This window comes from Platalea leucorodia (assembly GCF_965183815.1).
Source record: "Platalea leucorodia genome assembly, chromosome: 4".
Taxonomy (NCBI): Eukaryota; Metazoa; Chordata; class Aves; order Pelecaniformes; family Threskiornithidae; genus Platalea; species Platalea leucorodia.
Window position 1 is genome coordinate 62,345,444 of NC_138826.1, and position 19,976 is coordinate 62,365,419.

The following is a 19,976-nucleotide window of genomic DNA, read 5'->3' on the forward strand; positions in this document are numbered from 1 at the left end:
TGACTTTCTTAGAGATTAGTTAGTGGAACGGAGGGACTGGATGTCCATAAATGTATTCTGTGTCAACCAGGCCAAACTAAACAAGCCAAAATTGTTCCTCTGAAGTCCATCTAAACTGCCGTTTCCCTTCATAACTAGATTAAATCTCACAAATTCTTCCATTATCATAAAACAATCTTCCATTAGCATTTTGCTCGTGTATGACACTTTTCTTCTGTAAAAACACTGTTTTGGAAAATAATATCTTCTCAGTTTTCTTTATATATTACAAAGATACAAAAAGAGCCACAGTCCAACTTTTTTCTAGTTACAGTTCAGCTTTCAAAATCTCAGGCCCAATCATGCAGTCTTTGTCATGCTCTTCGCAGAAAGAAAAAAAAAAAAAAACAGAAAAAAGAAAATAACTCTCTGATTGAGGTAAACTGCAGTGCTAAAAAGAGCTAAATCCACAAAATAATATGTAGTTCTCCTCCAGCTTTTAAAACAGCTCACTTCAGCCAATACTTTTTTGCATTTGCTGTCACGGTGTATTCTAATAAATGAGTTTACTAGTTTATAAAATTGTTACATTCCAATGTCTCTCTCCATATATTGACACAAAACATATATCAAATTCATATTTGGCATATAATTCTAGAGGCATCCAGCCAGGGACCAGAAAATCCTCCATGTAGGCTATTCACTCATTCAAAATAACTTCAAAGAAATCTAATACTGTCACACTAAATCAAGAATCAGAAAAACGTGCTGTGTAACTGCAGCTTTTGGTCAATTTTTCAAACAGCTAAAATACATTAAATAAATTCCTTTACTTCAGAGCATTCTCTCGCCTATGGTTTGACCTACATAAAGACTAAATAAGGACTGCATGATGCCAGCAGCAAATGGGCTATTTCGAAGGGCCTGGATGCACCTCATCAGGAGACACCTACATTTCTGTGGAGCTACATCAGTTTCCACACAACTCATTGCAGACGTATTTGCTTTTCACAATGATACCCGTACGTGTGCTCTTCAGTGCCATGCAGAGACATCCGAGCTAGCTCTTCATCAGCCGGTAGCTGAAGCAAAACAGCCGCTGAGTACAGTCACCTGGGTGCATGTGCCTGGTGGTTTTTCTGGACAGGCTAAGGAGTTCCTGTAGGTGCAGTGGGCATCTTGATTGCTGGAAGATTCTAACTGCATAGATCCAGTTGTGAATCCTGTTCCATAAAGGCTGAACTAAAACCCAGTGAAGCCAGGAGGGTCCTTCTCATTAGCTTCAGTGGGCTTTTGATCAGCCCTTCCTCCCTGCCCAAGGAATGAACTGACTTTCCAAACACTTGAAATGTGACAACAGTTGTTTTTTCATGCAACATTCAGTTTGAAGTGTTATCTTGAGAAACGATACATGATTTAGTGTAATTTAGAAGAAATTTACTACAAGAGCTATATGTGACTATTTGTTCTTCCTCAAAAGAATTAGGCATTACAAGATGCAGTGGTTTTGAATTGCTTTAAGGAATTTTTTTTTTCTGATTTCTTTGCCTATGCAAAGATATAGGTCATATCAAAACACTGTTTGGATATAACACTGGATATATGCCAGCAAGAAAACAGGTGAATGAATTTACATGAAGAAGGGTTATACTTGGCTCAAGTCAACTTCATTCATACATTAAGAAATTATTATAAACTGTAATATAAGACTTAGAATAGGAAAAATGTATTTTAATAAAAAAATATGGATACAGTTCCTCTGCAGAAGCCAAACCTTCTATTTATGTAGATGTGAGCTACAAGGGAGCTTTGGACACTGAACATGATGAATCCACTCTTGTTCCCTAGGGCGTAAGCGGTGGTTTTGGTGATGAACAAGATCCCTGGCTATCAAAACTGGTTGCTCGGCCAGGTAACTGCAAGAAAAGTGTTAGTTTTACAAAAGTCATCATATCTGGCCATATATTACACTCATTTCAGAGGATGAGAGACTCCCTCAAAGAAGAACCCAAATCACATCTAGACCCTTTCTGGATCAAAGTCTCTGGCAGAACTAATAATGGAAAGAAAATTCCGAAAGTGAGCTCCTAAAAATGCCTCTGACTCGTTCTACAGGAGTGGGTTTATTTCACCAATCAGGGGTGGTACATAATCCAGAGAAAGCCATGAACCTCTGAAGAGGGGCTTCTCTGCTGCACTGACTCAGTTTCCCTGCCCTCACACTTTAGGTGTTTTACTGAAGCCTTGCTGTTGGGCTTTTTCTACCTGTCACTGGAGATGCTGCGCAGCCACGTGCTACACAGTGGGGAAAACAAATGGCCCACGATGCCTCAAACAGCAACTTATTTTTCTACAGAGATTGGGTTTGGGGAGGGTTAAACAGTGTGTCCTCTGTGTCCCAAAGCAGGGCCTGCGGCTTCTTCAGGCTTCAATATGAATCTTTCTGAATCCAAAGCTGTGAGCATTCTGTATACAGAAAACTAGTCAGATGTGGCCAGAGAAGGTTGAAGAGGGAGCCCAAGCCGAGGGACATGTAGTATAATCACCCATGCATTTGAATAAACCTCCAATAAGTGTCTGTTTGAGTAATTTTGAAGGTAGCTGCTGGTATGTTGTCTCAACTTAGCCTAATTAGCAGGCCAGTTCCAGATTAATGTTTTAGCAACATAACTATTCATGCTAAAGATTTTTTAATAGGAAATTATTGCTTTTGAAATACTTGCAAATGATCTTTTCTGAGTGGATGTAAACTCCTTATCATAATCTCTGGAAGTTTCAAATGTCTTACTTGTTTAATGGTACAATGCTGTCAGCGTATCATGGAAACTTTTGAAGTGGTGCATTTAAATAATCAATAAACCCATGTAACTAGATTTAGGTTGTGCTAAGGATCTTATAGCTGCTCCACAGATGATGTACTGATTTTCATGACTCTCAGAAGCACACAAGTGTGAGAGAGACAAAAACATTCAATATACTGAGAAGGAGAGAATTTCGCTACTTCTTACCTCTACTAGTGGATGCCAGTGAGTTATTGGTTTACGTGGGTAAGCCAACATTTCATTCCAATGATCTCTTCCAAGTCCTTCAGCATCAATTCCTGTCCGACATACCCCAATGACCTCATTGTGCCCTACTCTGAGAATTGCAGAGAGGCAGAATTTTTTTTAATAAAAATAGTTTTAATAACATCTTATGTATAATTCAGTTTACTGGTTTAGTGCAGCACAGAATACATGCCCAAAGTTTTCACATTATTTATTACAGATATTAGTTTTAGTGGTAGTAAAGTAATATTAAGTTCTGTAATGGTAGCATGAAAAATCTCCAGCCACTACCAGAATGCTTCTAGCAGCTATAAAAATAGCAATGAAGACATAACCCTTGCCATTAAAAGGTTGCAACCCAAATGGCACAAGGACAGAAAAGGACCATAATACACCAAATGATCTAGAAGGAAAACATACTTAAATTTTGTGGGAGAAGATGGTGAAGGAAGATGGTGGGGAGTATATTTCCTGCTGCAAATGCTTCAGATGTCATTTCACATTATATTTCCCAGCTCTAACTCTTGTGGTTATTGGAACTTCAGCCAAAAATGTGAAAGAGAGGGGTATAGCTGTAACAGGCTATACCTTAATACTTCATACTCCCGGCAGTGCCATAGAGTTGTTGAGGGACTCCAGAAAGCAATTTTCTGTACCTTTCCTATATGTAGCTTAGAATAATGTTTCCTAACATCCTGTTAGCAAATGGTTTGAAAGGAGCAGCTGAAGAGGACTGAAAGTGTGCAAGTTGCTGTGCTCTCCTCCCCCTAATGGCACCGTAGTGCCCCTTTCACATCTGACTGAGAAAGTCTTCCTGCCAGAAGTTGAAGGATGATCAGAAATCTGATGGCGAGGAAAAATAATCTGAAGGTTCCTGTTACTAAACTGGACTTTCACTGTTTATTTGCCCTGCAGTCTCAAGAGCTCATTACTAATTGCACTTGAACAAAGCAGACTTGGCTCAGGCATGATTCTGTCAGTCACTGTCTAGTTTAACCTGCAGTCCTTGAGCTACTCTAAGCAGGAGTACCTTCCTGTCAGTTCATGGTGAGGACATAGATAATTGAGGCTCAGATATGTTATCAGTGAGTGCTGAACCCAAAGATTACAAAGCTTCTTCATTGAGTCAACTGAAGGATTAAGTATGACTTAATTCAATGAGGTAATTAGCATCTAATTCCTTTTTAGTTATCCAAATTTTCTTTGATTTCAAATACCTGGCATTTAAATAGAAATTAGAGGTTTGAGGGTCTTCTCTAAACTCGGACATACATGACTTATAAAGCTTTTACATAGTCCAGCCACCAGATGGGGACATAAATGTATGCCAATGCTAGTGGCCCATAACAAGATTGAGCCATATTTCTTCCTCATCACTGTTATTTACGATGCAGATAAAATGGCCTGAGCTCTAAAACGCATGGAAACTTTAAACTGCTTCAGGAAAAGACCCCAAGGCTTTATCTTTTGTGACGCTGAACCGACTTGAAAGTTCAAGGAGGTAGAAAGCAGTCACTTACAATGATCAGGTAACCTTTCACTGAAGATTAATGTTCAGAAAGCAAACTGTGCTTACCGATCATAATCCATCACTGCAATGGAGAGGCTGACCTGGTCCACATTCTCTGGAGGGATATCGAAGATGATGGCCTCGTTATAAACAGGATTGAGTGTGTTCTTCTTCGTGGTTGTTTTCCGCTTTTTCAGTCTTCGACCCTCACACATCAGTGACACTTTCACATATGGATCTGTGTAACAGATAATCAGTTGTGGGCATTTGGCCTCAATGTCATTCCAATGTGTAGCACAAGACCAATATTTTTTTGTAGGAATGTCATATTCATAAGACAAAAAATTACAAAGATTTTGGTGACCCTGGCAGACACTGCTTTCAATATGCTGTCAATACAAAGGAAAGGTATAGGCATTCTGAACAGACATACTGACTGCCAGACCAAAGGTAGCCAGTAAATATGAACAGGGCCTATACCTGTTCTCCTGCTACTTCCATTTCACAACCATGCTAAACACACAAAAACCAAGGAGTTCCTATTTGTCTCCTTCCTGAATAGGCTCTGTCTTGTTATTTAAAAAAGAAGTAGATTCACCTGATGCGCCAGTTATATCCATTGCTTTGAGATTCCTACATTTGATGACTGTAAATGTCATTCTCCCAGCAGTAGGCAAATAACAGAGGGAAAACATGATCTCACCCAAATCTATGCTTTCCTGAAAAAGAAAAGCAATGATTAGAAATCTGACCATATTGCCAACAATTCAGTTCAGATCATGCAAAAATTTAGAGTTTTTTTTTAACATGGAGAGACTTCTTTTGCTGCCTCAGATGTTTTTGAAGAGGTCACAAACAATTTTCAGAAATTATTTCTATAAAATACAAAAAGAGTACCAACAGGATAATATTTTAGTGACAGGATCTAGAATTACTAAACTGAGAAATTAAAACAAAAGAAGAGGCAAAACTTTCTGGATTCCTGATATGTCTTGTTGAATTTACACAAATGAAAAAGTGCTGAATGTCAAGTTCTGATGTTGAAAAGACTCAGACTCCATCCTCCCCAATAGAAAGAAATACAGTGGAATATTTAGATCACACGCATTTACATGCCTTTTAGCCACTGGAATTTATGTAGGAGATTTATTTCTGCACACATGTATGCAGATGAAAAGTTTATACTGTCTAAGAGCTTTGAAAAGATGAATGTGCTTGTAAAAGGTGCTACCTTTATTGCTCTTACTGTTCTTTGAGGGGTTGTTCTGTTTTAGAGAAAAGCAAAGTAAAGGAGAAGCAGCTACAACTTTCCTGGCTCAAGAGCAACTTTTTGGAGGATACTATACTCAGAAAGATGGATAAGGTCCATCTTAATAATCCTCACAAAGAGTTTCTCTGTTGAGACAATGTGCTGTGAATTCCTGCAATATGATTTTGCTATACAGTTCAGATCCTACAACAGTTGAGAAATGTAATCTAAGGAAGAGTGGTTCCATCAAGTCTTAGCTTTTCTTTCCTCAGTTATATAATTATCCTAATACCACAAAAGTTTAGTTGTTGAGATGTTAGTTATGTTCTAAATTCCTAATTCCTGTTCTTCTAAGATTTTAAAAATGCCCCCCAAAAAGCACAAGGAAAATTGCATATTAAGAACAACTCAGCATTTTTAAATATGAGCTTGTAAGGAGCATGTCAGGAAGTCACTTCTGTAAGGCAGCCATTCTCAAGCATGCTCATGTGATCTCAAAGGACTTTCTTTGACTACTACTAAAAAGCTTATTTTTAATATCCCAGCTTCAATATTTCATCTGTCAAAACTCCAGCTACCCCAAGAGTACAAATTTGTTTGAGAACTGCTGGATTTATGGTACAGCTGTTCTAGCATCAGAAGGCAAGTATGATATATTTTTAAATGATACATACTAAAATAATGATTGCTGTGTAGACGACAAATACATTGCTTATAGTTATGAGGCAGACTGGGGCTTCTTGTTCACATTTTTCATCTGCTTATATGAACAGTTTTATTGACTTCCTTCGGGTTAATGCTCTGTCTAAATTGAAATGGGAACTTCAGATCTTTCTTGAGTAAAGATGGACTTAATCACATGCTTCAGCTTTTGTTTTGTTTTGTTTTGTTTTGTTTTCCCTGCGTTGCAGACTCTAGATTGAAGAATGCAGTTTTAGAATAGCTTTAAATTCTCTGTTGCACTGCTAATAAAATATTGACTTTTGTGTAGGTTGGTCAATTCATGTGTTCTGTCATTTTGCTAGGATTCTGTTTTGAGAACAGATTGATAAGCATGTGAACATGCACTGTGGGCAAACTTCATGTGTGCCAGGATTTCAGGATTTCAGATTTCTCAGGGTTTCAAAATGATTTAGCTCATTCAGTCCACATAGGACAAACACAGCTATTTGACATCTCCTTAGCCCAGCCCCTTACTTTGCCACACAGAACAGAGAATTTTGTGCCACAGAGTACATTAAGAAACTCACTTTTCTATTTCAGAAAATATAAATAAAACTTGAATAAACGAAGTGTCATTCTTTTCACTCATTTGTTAAAGTGGCAAGTGCTCTCTATTTTACAGGTTTTGTTGTAACTGAAATCTGTTTTAAGCACAGCTTCTGTTGCTAGCATTATTTTCTGAATTCAGAGTCTGATCATTGTTCCTCATATCCCTAAGTGAAAGAGATCTCACTCTTTTGTTTGAAAAGGAAATATAGGTCCCCCACATCCAGTGCTTCAAAGTTTAAAGTCCATGTTGAGGCAGGTGATGAAAATGAGTTGGATCAAAAAACACAGTGGGCAGCTCATAAAAGGGACTAATTCTTCCTTCTTCAGAGAGATGACTTGGGTAGGTGAAGAGAAAAAATCATTTTTGCAAGATGGGAGTATGAACTTGAGTATTCTATTATTTCTTTTTGAAGATAAATTGGATAGACACTCAAAGGTTTGGGTGCGCTCAAATGACGAACAAGAATACAGACGGACAGGACTATTTACCATTACTTAAATACTTTAAAAGAAACATTGCTCAAAATACTTGCAAAACTCCATATGGTGGTTACTCTACTCTACTTTTCTGAAGAGCAGAGAAAAGCATCAATGCTTAACGAAATGGCAACGGTTTCAGGCTTATACTCAGTCCTTTTTCTTTCCTTTCTGAACACCACATACTGAAGTTATATTGAAAAAGAGCCTGGAAAATCCCCTGCAATCAAACCCAGTGATTTGACCATGCAATGAATAAGCAAGATGCCTTAATGCAAAAAGAAGTGCTTGGACAGCAAATGAGGGGAATCTTTTCACTCCGCACCACAGACTGTCCAAAGGGCAGAGGTACTGAAGTTACCGGAGCTCTGTAACCTGTATACTGACTACACAGTTTGAAGTGGGAAGGGATGGTTTTAGGATTGGGAAAAGGCTCTCTACCACTCCATTGTTTATGCAGGCATTTTCTGACACCTATGACCTATAACTGGAAAAAATCTGGCTTGTGCTGCCCTGAAATGTCTGATTTTCATTTTGTGGAACAACACTCATGTTGCTCTATGCACTATTTCAACAGATAAATTCTGCAGTAGACTAGAATAGATATTATTTCAAATAAACACTCTTGGCTATATCAAAGACATTTATGAGTCACGCATTGTAAGATCAAAGGGCTAGAAACAAAATTAGCAGTTACCCTGCGCTAGTCCGTAGACACCATTTAACTCTCCTCCTGGTGGAGAGAACTGGCTGTCCTAGATTGCCACCACAGACTAGGAGTTCCCATGGTCCTCAGATTAAGTTCAAATACAAGTCCTTTCAGAATCCTTTGAAGAAACTCTGATGATTTTATCTTTTTAATTTAGTACTAGTTGTGGCATCTGATGTTTGGTAGACAGTGTCTTTCTGGTTAGTAAGGAATAGAAAGTCCTAATACTTTTGCTTAGTTGAGTATCTGTCAAGATTGGTCGTCTTTCTTCATACTTGGGTGAACTGAGTACATTTTGCTAGGTGCTCTAGAAGTCATAGGGCAACTGGGGATTAAGATATTAAAATGCAACATTAAAATAAATATTCTTTGGAACTCAATCACACAGGGTGAAGCCCAAGACTTACAAACTTTTAAATGTTCTTTTGAAGGATTAAGATGAAAATTATGCATATATATGATAGCATCAGAGACTGGGTATTGGGTAAAATGTCTGGAATATCACCATCCCTTCCCCCCACCACCACTTTTTTGTTAACTTGAGCACTACAGTTTCATGAATTTGGAGCTGAAAACACAGGTTCAGACCTAGATAATGAACAAAGTAAGGCTCAGCATTTAAAGTTCTCGTGGCAGTCTTTGTCTACCACATTGATTATAATGAGTAATATTTTTAAATGCCCTGGATCCTTAAATATTATTGATTTTAACATGTATCATACATTCAACTGGAATTGCACATTACTTAGGTAACTACCATTTTTCTTCTTAAATTAAACTTAGATTTCAATTAACAGCTAGCTTTGCAGATGCTTGCGATGATTCCCCCCCACTGACTTTCAATAATAGGTACAGAAAAACCAGCATCGAGCACAGCTGCACTAATGCAAAAGGAAGCATTTGTTGGTACTGCATATCTCTTCTGCATTTATTTCCCTTTTGTGTACAAAAGCTATCATACAGAACTAAGGAACTGCAACAGTAGTAAGCGCTATACCAGCTTCAGTTATTTTTATGGCTCCCAGTTTACCTCACTATCCAATCCATTTTCTGGTATGGCAATGCTAGGAAAAAATAAAACAAAGAAAACACCAACCACAAATGTGTACGTCAGCTATTCAGATGAACTTGGGTTTTTTTAGCTACGCTACAGAATACAGGTTCTTCAAATAGCATAATTCTCATCCCACATAAGCAACCACACCTGAATGGATGGGCTAGTCATTTTTTCCATTAGGTTACCAAGGATCTGTCTGCTTTCCCTGCTTTATGGGCTCCTGGGAAATCAGTCCAGGGGTTGTCAAAGACATGAAAAAATGGTCCTTATTCTATTATCTTTGTTATCTGACCCACTGGACACCAGTGCTCTCATTTCACACTTAGGCCTGTAGAAGAAGTAGCAGCATTTTTACAGAGGCTGGGCTCCCTATTCACAATATGGATAAACAGTGGAGGGATGTGAGGAGAAGTTTGAGGCTCTTGTAGGGGAGCATCAATTAGTCTGATCAAGTTTTTAGAACCAAAGTTGCTGGAGACAGCTTTGCTGTTTCTTGCTCCTTTTAATTTTCCCAGCTGTTTTCATTACATTCAATTTGAAGACCGAACTTTTAGCTAGGAACCTCTGCAAATTAAGTGAGGAAGTTAGGCAGAGATTTTTCTGTGTTCAGGGTAGTTTCTTCTCACGTATCGTCACTCATAATCCTAAACTGAATGGGAAAAATTATTTACTGACAGTGTAAGAACTTGTGTAATCTCTCTCCTATATTCCAAGGTCTTCACTGTTTCATATGCCAGCAGGAGTGAAAAGCTTATAGGGAGCTGACATGTGAAATAAGGGGTCATTTTTGTGTCATTTTTTTGATCACAAATGAACTCTAGGCCATTTTTTTACTGATGGTTGTTTCTTCTTCTTTTCTCTTGGTTTTTGAAGCTTTGCAATTCAAACGAAGTCATAAAAGAACAACTCACTATGGATTCTTACAATAAGCTATGTAAATGTTACTGGAGCTAAAAAATTTATACACTTCTATTGTTACTGGAGTGCCATTAATTTCCATGGTTAAAACACAAGTATTTGCACAATTAATACTTCATTAGAAATGGAATTCCCTAAAAAACATCTTTGTTGTTACTTTCGTTATCATTCAGATTATCATAATCCACAGCAATTAATTGTTTTAATTCTTAATCTCAATTTTAATATCCAGAAGTACTTTCATATTAATTGTAATTTAAGTGATGTTTTGAAGATTGCATGTGAAATAACGTAGTGAAAATACGAAGGGTGGCATGAATTTATTTTGTGCTTGATTCCTAAACAAGTGATTTGCAAATTTTTTTCTCTTCATTTTCCTGCTGTATTTTGAGTAAGCATCTGTACCAAGTAATAATCCTTTTCTAGATATCAAAGAAGTTATTCAGGCATTTACATTCTTAGACTTTTAGCTGCTTCCTTTAGTCACACTGAAAATTCCTTTTCTGTATAGTACGCAAATTAAAAAAAACATTGGCAAAATAAGACCTTTGGCTTACTTGCATACATGGGAAGGTAATCCCCCCAAAGGACAGATTTATCTCTCTTTCCTTTTCTCGTTCTGTTTAGAAACATATTATGTATGTATATTGCTGCTTTCCAATAAAAACTACTGACCTCAAGCTTCAAGAATCAGGGATAAAATAAAACATAATGATAAATGTTGAGGGTTGGATGGAAAGAAAAGAAGAGAGAAACCTGTCCCCTCAGACAGTTAGTTAAGAATGTACGAAGACATTTATGGTTTTGAGGTATAGATTAAAAGAATGATAGGAAAGAGCAGTACAGAAATCTACGAGTCTGTCTGTTTTCTCATCTATGCATTTAGAATTTGGTGGCATTTATGCTATTACAGAAATTGTCAAAGGTTACATCAAGCTTGAACTGGAGAGCTAATTCTGCCATCTCTCAAGGGGATTTTGCTTTGGAAACCTTGTCCCCGCAGCTAATATTTATTTTCCTCTCCTGTTATTCTTTGCATATCAAATGCAGCTCTTTTTCTTCCTCACGGCAGCACTTATTGAACAAGCTGTTGTCCTGGGAAATGAATCAATGAGGTTTGTGTTTGTTCTTGCCTCTGTGGAAGACAGTATGGAAGCAGCGAGGCCTGTTGCTCTATAATGACTGCGTCTTCTGCTTGTGGAGGCCTAATACTTGTTTTAGCCTGACATCTTGATTGCTCTGGGTAAGCGCAGCTGCTGATTGCAGTCCTGATTGCAAAGAGAGGACTCCCTGAGATAGCACGCTGGGTCCAGCAGGCTGAATGCTCTCAATAGCACCCCAGGAAGCCTCCTGGGTGCTTCTTTTGCCACTCCCTCTGTACATAACCATCTGTCTTGTGCACCAGGGGGGTAGTTTCATCTTGCCAGGCAGCAAGGAAGCCCATTCCTGCTTCAGAACAGCTGAGAACAGAGGTACTTCTGTAGCATCTACCAGCAAGTGAATGAAACAAAATGTATGCGGCTTCCAACACAAAGATGCTCTTCTGAAGCAGCAATGCATTGACCGCAAAGAGATTATTTGCAGCAAGAAACTCAGAGAGCACTTAGGGCACATCAGATCAGTCAAGCCATGCACCTTAGCATAGCTACCATGGTACCACCTGGATGCAGAGATATTAGTTTCCCTTGAGGAAACTATATTCTTCATTCATCTAATATTTCTTATTTTTAAGATAGACTGAAAGTAGTGGTTTGCCTCTAGAAAAACAGAATATTCAATTCAAATAATTTATTTTTTCAAATGAAACAATACATTCAACAATAATAGAAACCTTCCCTGCTTTCAGTAACTGGACAGAACTAAAGCAATCCCAAACCTAAATGAAAAACCTCAACACGTTTCCTGTAAAGACAGACCCAGCGTATTCGCTCATGTACTCAGCAGCAGGCGATCTTCTGAATCCTTTATGTCACCGGCCCTGGTTAGAAATCACAGGTGCCAACTATTCTTGGCTTTAAAGGGGCTGTTCCTGTTACAGAGATGATAAATGTTTCTATATTGCCAAGCCTTTAGTCTTTCACACATTTAACATTGTGTTAAAGCTTTTATGTACATTTCCAGAAACACCAATATTCTAAGTCCATTCTGATGAGGATGGCTAATTGTAGAGCATAGTCCCCTACATTGCTGGTGATAAAACATTTCCTGATAGTGCTGTTCTTTGAACACTAAGAAATTGGACACTCCTTATAATGTGGTCTCAAAGTTTGACCACCATAAGACAAATCTTTGTCAGCTCTTTACCACTATTACCTTACTCAGAGTAAGGTCTAATGTGCCAATTTTTGTCCACTTACGAAATAGCGAACTATGGAGAAAACTAAGCAAAGACAATGCCTTCAACTTCTCTGGGTGAACTGCAGAGGTGGGCTTCACTCTTTTTTGATCAGGAAGTCAGAAGAATCTCTTTCCACAACAGAGGCCAACAGCTAGCAGGATTACCCGGGTGACATCCTACTCTGGCAAGTGTTCGAGATAGATCTACTGAGACAAATGTTACTGTCCTGTTTATTAAAAAAAGGTATCTAAGCACTTCTGTCTTTTCCAGCAACGCTATTCGAAGTGCTTTAGAAACAGCAGTCACACATCATGTGCATCACATGAAGTCTGTGTCCTTACAAAACCTTCTTTTATATCCCACTTCACAAATGAGAGAACTGCAGCACTGAAATGCCTGGTGTTGGAAAACTAAATAATAATAAAGTTTCATCCATCTACATGAGGTAATTCAAGAGGCTACAAATATATGACAGGTCTATGACTAACATCCCCAAGAGATTACCACTGTGCTGGAAATGGCTTTCATCTAAATTCTGAGCCCTGTTTATTTTGGTTTTTTTTTTTTTTTTTTTTTTCCCCAGTTGCATAGTTTCCTATAATTGGTTACATTAACAGAGTTCACAGAACACCTTTGGAAAGAAAATGTTTCTGACAGTCACTTGCCAATTTTTTTAGGTAATGACGTTAGAGGCAGAGATTTCCAAAGCAATCGATCATTTTGAAAAGTATAATAGGAAGTTAATAAACCTTTACATCCAGAAAATGTTAGATCACAAGAGGTGGTCTTTTTGCCTAAACAATTTTACAATGCTGAATATTTGGACTTAAGTACTTGTTAGCAATTCCAATAAATGAGTTTTCTTCTTTAAAGTATGTGGCATATTTAGATAGCAGCAAAACCTCAGAAATGTATGCAAAACTCACAAGCACTTCGCAAAACCAGAAGCTAGATATGTTGAGTAAACAATCCTTTTGATATTACTTGTTTGCTTCTGATGTTATGAATTGATATCCTAAAGTGTATTAAGAATTACAGTATTCCAATATACTGAACAACCTTCACAGGTGGTCCAAAGCTGCCTCTTGAGTTTTTCTTTAATTAATCAAACAAACAGAAGTAAATGATGGATTATTTATTGAAAATTCAGTCACCCATGTATAAGCAAAATTTGGGGATATTAATATCATCGGATATCTAGGATACTTCTTTTCCACAACCGATTTTACACCAAATTTACCTTGATAATTTAACATTAAGAAATGAAAATGCTTTAGCATTTACAACAGGTACATGCTACATATTATACAATAGCTGCAGGTTTTCAACATAACGTATAACAGAGAAACAATGATATGAATGAAAAATTAAAGGAACAAAATACAAACTACGAAAGATGAATAAATATCAAGCTGAAAATCATAAGAATAAAAATGAGCAAGTGGGGAGGCCAATCCTGCACTTTTATAAAATAGTTTCAAATTACTATTATGAGCAAAAAAAAAAAAGTATTAAAACTGTGCATTTCCACAGAGTCATTGGTTTTATGGCCAAAGGGACACAGTGCAACCATGCACTCTAATTTTCCTCAGACTGTGTATTTCCTGTACCAAATAAAAACTCTTTATGTATGTGCAAGCAAATCTTTTAAAAATGGTGTTAATGACTGACGGAGTCTTTGCATAGCAGAGAATCTCCTGATCTCCTGTGGTAACTTCCTTCACTGATAAAATGTTGCAGTTCATTTTCTTGGTAAATCTGTCTAGTAGGTGTTCAACTCCAAGACTGCGGAGCCTTGTGTCTTAAAAATAGGTTCTTTCCAAGCACGTAATAGGAATGATTTTTACTCTCACTCTACCTTCTGAATAGAAAATTCTTGACTATGGAAGAGATGTTAAAGACTCAAAGCTGAGGAGAGGCTACTTCTGTTTTTTAAGTTTTGGACCAATCCTTTGATCTACTTCTACCATTTTCTACCATCTATCATTTAGCAACAGCATGAGCAAACCACTGGGTGTAGGAAGCATGTCTGAAGAAAAGGCTGAAAAACTTCACAGAACATACAACAAAACAGAGCAGAGGTGAAGAAGGAAAAAGCATGAGAGAAATATATTTGCAGAATGGCACCTTGGTTCCTATGCTCTGCTGTATAAGTAAGGACCTTCCCACTGAGATTGCCAGTTTGTTTTTTAAAGATTCTTTCTGAACACCAAAGCATGCTTGCCTGGAGTACAGCTCTTTTTCACTAATTGTAGAACCGGCTGGATCTTTTTTTTCAAGGCTTAATCCAAGTCCAATTGACTCTGGCAAGCATTAGCTAGTTATTTAATTGCTAGTTACTGACTTTGGTAAACTTTAGATCTGATGCTTAAAGCTATAATTCCCCATTGATTAACATCTTATGCACTGTTTATTCCCATGCAGGATTGGCTCCCTCATCTTACAGTCTCTGAAATGGCAGAACTAGAAACCTTTATTACTAACCAATTTTAATTTACACGAAATATCTGAAGTAAAACACAAGGCAGCACACTGCACATATAGTAACAGGACATGTTATAGGAGGGTTTCGTTTTGCCAGGAAAAATCAATTCAGTTTCTTACATAATTTTCTGAGAATAGTGCAAGGCTTGTGAAAGCTGATGCAGTCACCCAATACTAGAACATATCTCAATTTTATGTGTTTATTGTTAATGGTTTAAGTGAAGACAACTTATTCATACACACGGAATACTGTAAGCTATACTGGCTGAAAGGCTGAAATCCAGAAACTTCATGCTTTCTCTTAAACTTCATACATAGTAAAACATCAGCAGAGTGAATTAAGCACTATAACTGCATGTACTAATCCTTAGTGAGGAAGAAACTTGAATTAGAATTCAGCAGCGAGATTAGCAACCATTTTCATCCAGATGTATCTTAGTATCTCTCCCAACTGCATAATTTGGTATGGCATTTAAATTTGCTCAAAACCAGTCCAGGGATTCTAATTTGCTGAAACCATTCTAGTTATCAGCTAAAAATCTCAGACACACACCTGTTGCAAAGGACCAGTGAGCATTTAAATCATTACTAAAGTATTAAAGATAATATCAAAGCTAAAAGAAATTTAAAAAATTGTTACTGGGCTATTATTCCAAGACCTTAAACACAGATTCAATTTTAAGCTTGAGAACACAGTTCTTAAATTTACCTGAAATCTGAGCTCAATCAAACCAAGCATATACAGATGCAGTTTTCTGGAGGTGTGCCGGAGGCTGTTCAGACCAGTTTGGTAGACCCAGCAGTTAAAATAAATAGCTGTTTTTGTGAATTCACATCGGAAAACTGTCTCCGCTGTGCTCTGCTCCCTAATATTTCTCCTTTCTTAGGAAACACAGTGCTCATGCTCAAACTGGTGAGGAAACACCAGTCCTCTTTGTCCTGTCATGCAGACCTAGACTTCCCTGTCTAGCAGGTATGAATAGCATGAAAACACTTGGGAAAAGAGGCATGGGAAGTCTCCAGCTCTACTGAAGGGATGGTATGAAGCTTCTGCCACTGAAGCAGTGTCTAGTACTGCTCTGTCCTCTGTTCATCCCTGCTGTGGAAGTCCAGCCCATGCGCAAACCCAGGGATGACTCAGACTGTTTTGGATATCTCCACAGAACAAGGGATGGGAAAATTTCTATCTAAATAGCATAGTAGTTAAAAAAAACAAAACCAAAACAACAACAAAACCCCACACACCACCATTTTTTTTTTCCCCTCAAATTCCAGTCAGGGAAGATGAGTTTGGACTTCAAGGTTAATAAAAGACAATGTTTGGAGACTGGTGGTTTTCCCACTGGTAGCCTGTCATCCATGCACAGGCCTCCTTTTCTTGCTTTCAACAATAAATAAATAATTTCTATTTCCTAACTCTACCTGCTTGTGCCTCTTGAGTTTTGCTAGTAACCAGCAGCAACGCAGATACAGCTACTGGGGATCCTAAGCACAGGGCAGCCGGCAAAGAACATTTTAGACTTCAAGCATTTTTAGCCAATCTCTCTTCCTTCACAAGATTCCCAACCCATGAAAATCTGCTAAAACAAGAGCAGGATGGGCCCTGTTCCTTAACAGATGGTCATTTTGAAGGACAGGGTTTTTTGCTAACAGGAAAACATTAATTGTTCTTGTTAAGCAGTGACTTTCATGATGTACTATTTAATTAATAAACTTAATTTATATTTGCACAGTGAGCCATAAGGGTGACGGTATGTTCTCAGAACATTTTTTTAGTAATCAAATTTTATAGCTTCCTAGGTATCTTAGTCTCCATGCTCAAAGGAAAATATTGACAACTTTTTTTTTTTCCCTTCCAGACTGTACTGATAAACAGGATGCTCTGCCACAAACTACAAAAGAGAAATGAAAATATCACATTAATGCTTTTGGAACACATTACTTACTGTGGTGGCACAGTGGATGTCTTTCCATACATTGGCTTCCCTGGAGAGATCTGAGACTTCAAAAAGGTTATCAAGAATAACTTCCCCAATCATGTCATGTCTAGAAAATCTGTCAAAATCATAAACACTGAAATGCAACTTCCTGTTGCTGAGTTGATCATAGGCTACAGGAAACTGAAAGGTTTCATCAAAGACAGGATTTAATGTCTTTCTGTGAACTCGTGTCTGAAACTTCTTTTTCCTATCTGGAAGCAGATAAATCTTAACGTAGGGGTCGGATGTTCCCGTGAAGTCTTTAGCAGGCAGATCTAAGGCTTTGACAATTGTGACAGCCAGAAGTTCATTCTCATAATCATACCGGAGAGTGAAGTTAAGTTTTCCACATGTTTTCACATCTTCTTGTTGCCCATCAGAATCCACAGACTTCTGTTTGTAGAGTTCCGGTTTTATTCTCCCAATGCTGGTTGTCGTCTCTCCCCTTTGCAAAATCGGATCTGTCCCCATGTTAAAATCAACACTGGACACTTGCATCTGCCTTGGCAAGTGCCTCCTGAAAGAATTGTGCCTGCACACACACACACACACACAAAATGAGCCATGGTTATCTCTGGAAAAAGACCCGGCTATTACTAACTAGAAAATACAAGAAGACCAAATTAGTAAGGGTTCTTCTCTTTAAAATAATTTTAAAATAATCTCCCCTAAATGTTTTGCAAGTGTTAAAACATCCTTGAGAGGAAATGATCATTCAGAATGAACTTCTTGGCCCAAGAGACACCCAGTGTCCTGGCAATACATATATTTATAACCTTGTTTTCAGGCTATGCAGCTGAAACTGAATTCAGGTTCTTTCACAGAACAAGTTGACAGTTCCAACATTGCTTGATTCCACTGTGCTAGGGCCTGAGTAAAGTGTAGTCAGGCAGAAAAAAAATCACTTGCAGAATTGGCATCAGTACTTCCTGGTTTTTGGAGGCATTCTGTGGTGGTTTCCCAATTAAATATTTACCAAGCTTCACACTGATCACTGTGAAAGGCGCCTGAAAAGGCCATGCAGAGCTATGTCTGGAGGTTTTCAACATAGTGCTTTGCCATCCTACGACATTTTATATGCACCTGCTTGGTATTTGCTACGCTGAGGTACAGGCTGCCTTCTCCAGTCATACAGGGAACATTTTGTTCTGGCTGCAACACATTTCAAAGTTTTGGTCAACACTTTTCTGCGATAGGTTTTTTCCTTCTGTTCTTGCACTCTGCTGTGTAGTGTATTAGAAACCTGATTCCTGTACTCCTAGCAAGAAACAATGTTTAAATCCTTGTAATTCTGACTGCAGCGTTGCATAAGCATATGTATTTATGGGCTTATCTTGACTCATGAACATCAACAGAAATCGGGGCCTTTCCTAGTAAGACTGAAATCAAACCCCTGGTATGCCATACGGCCTTACAGTAGTATAAAAACACTGGTCAAAATCCTTTATAGAATTAATCATCACCAGATGCCATTATGACAACACTGTCCAGTTTATTTTTTGGACATTTTCACATTTCCTTGGTACTTCACTACCCCAACAATCTGTACTGGAAAAGCTCACTATCACCTCCTGCGAGCATACTTCGTTGCCATTAAAAAACAATTTAATTGTCAGAATTTCCTCTGCTTTTTGCAATCAATTGCTTATTAATGCCAAATGCAGCCTTGCCTTATTGCTTGGTTTCCCTGTGGTGTTGTGTTCTGAAAACAAGAGGTGTCACAGCTGTGTGTTTCTTTCTTTAAATCAGAAATGCAAATTGTCCATTTGAAAGCAACCAGGACTCATTTCATAGATATTATTTGTATTTTTGCTGTAAGTGAAGTGGTTGCAGAAGGCATGAAGCACAAAACTACCGCAGTTCAGCTGAGCAGAGATACAAGAGGGTAATCTGCAGCCACTGAATAATAGACAAGAACGTTTCCCCTTTTGGCTGTTTCAGTACTGGTAAGTGCAGGTAGCAGTCCTATTGCAACACAAGAATAGGAGAGGGAGAACTTCATAGTCTAGATTTGAAGTAGCTCCAAAAAATACAGGTGTTTTCATCTCAAATTTAGATGAATAATACACACCTCTCATAACACATTCTACCTTTCCTTTTTTACAGACAGACAAGTTGAAAGATTTTCTTTTCTCTTAAATGTTTAAACTCGCCAAATTCATAGTGTATGATGTCTACATGGGAATGGAGTGAGGAGTTGAAAGGCCCTAACTAGTCTGAAAAGGACAATATTGTCCTCAGGGAGTTTCAGGGCTGTCCTTGTGCCTTTGTCCTGCGAGAAGTCCAGCCTCATAGGTGTGCTGAACACCGGGAAGGAACTGAACTCCAACCGAAATGTAGTGGCAATAAATGTTGGGGCATGCACCAATTTAAGGCACTAGTTCTCTAGTATCTTTGACTCATAATGAAGTCCAGGAAGACCTGAGCTACTGCTACTTCTGTCTGTGCTAATGAAACCTGTGCAGGTAGGCCTTCCTGAGTGCTCCTCACACCTGCAGCTGTAGTACTGAGATGCCCAGACAATCGTGTCCAAATGCTGCCATAGACAAGCAGTGAGACAACTGCCTATGCAGGGGAAACAGTGAAGCTGCTTGTATGGCATTTCCAGTTGTGAAAATGGATACATGACAAATTCTCTTTTCCTTGACTTCTCTTGCATTTATGAAGATCTGAGTTAATACTTGTAAAAGTAACATATAAACCCCCAAATCTATGATTTCTAAGGTAGCAATCTTCTTTCAAATTTTCACACTTTATGCACGTAAGATCCTCTAGTGAATGTAGTCATTGTTGCAAGATGTCACTAAGTAAAACAGTGCAGCTGTGTGGCTGTTCCCTGTGGGAACCAGCAGTGCTTTTGCTCTAGTAAGCCAAGGTCCTAATTACATAGTGCCTAGTATCTGTTCTGAGTCACAGAATTTCACCAAGATAGTTAATTGGTCTGTTAATTATTAAGA

The 19,976-nt window shown here is 38.1% G+C and overlaps 1 protein-coding gene across 2 annotated transcripts in view; it reads right to left on the minus strand.

Annotated features, from left to right (window-relative positions):
* Positions 1-1,823: 1,823 nt before the first annotated feature.
* The window catches only part of SYT10 (synaptotagmin 10), a gene marked incomplete at both ends in the record, with an annotated part of 34,804 nt that continues 16,651 nt past the window's right edge, over positions 1,824-19,976 (minus strand). For both annotated transcript variants that reach the window (XM_082311072.1, XM_082311071.1), the window contains 5 exons: positions 1,824-1,895; positions 2,988-3,117; positions 4,603-4,774; positions 5,135-5,255; positions 16,987-17,551. In XM_082311072.1, the coding sequence (XP_082167198.1) occupies positions 1,824-1,895; positions 2,988-3,117; positions 4,603-4,774; positions 5,135-5,255; positions 16,987-17,551 (1,060 nt within the window). The remainder of the gene's footprint in view (positions 1,896-2,987; positions 3,118-4,602; positions 4,775-5,134; positions 5,256-16,986; positions 17,552-19,976) is intronic.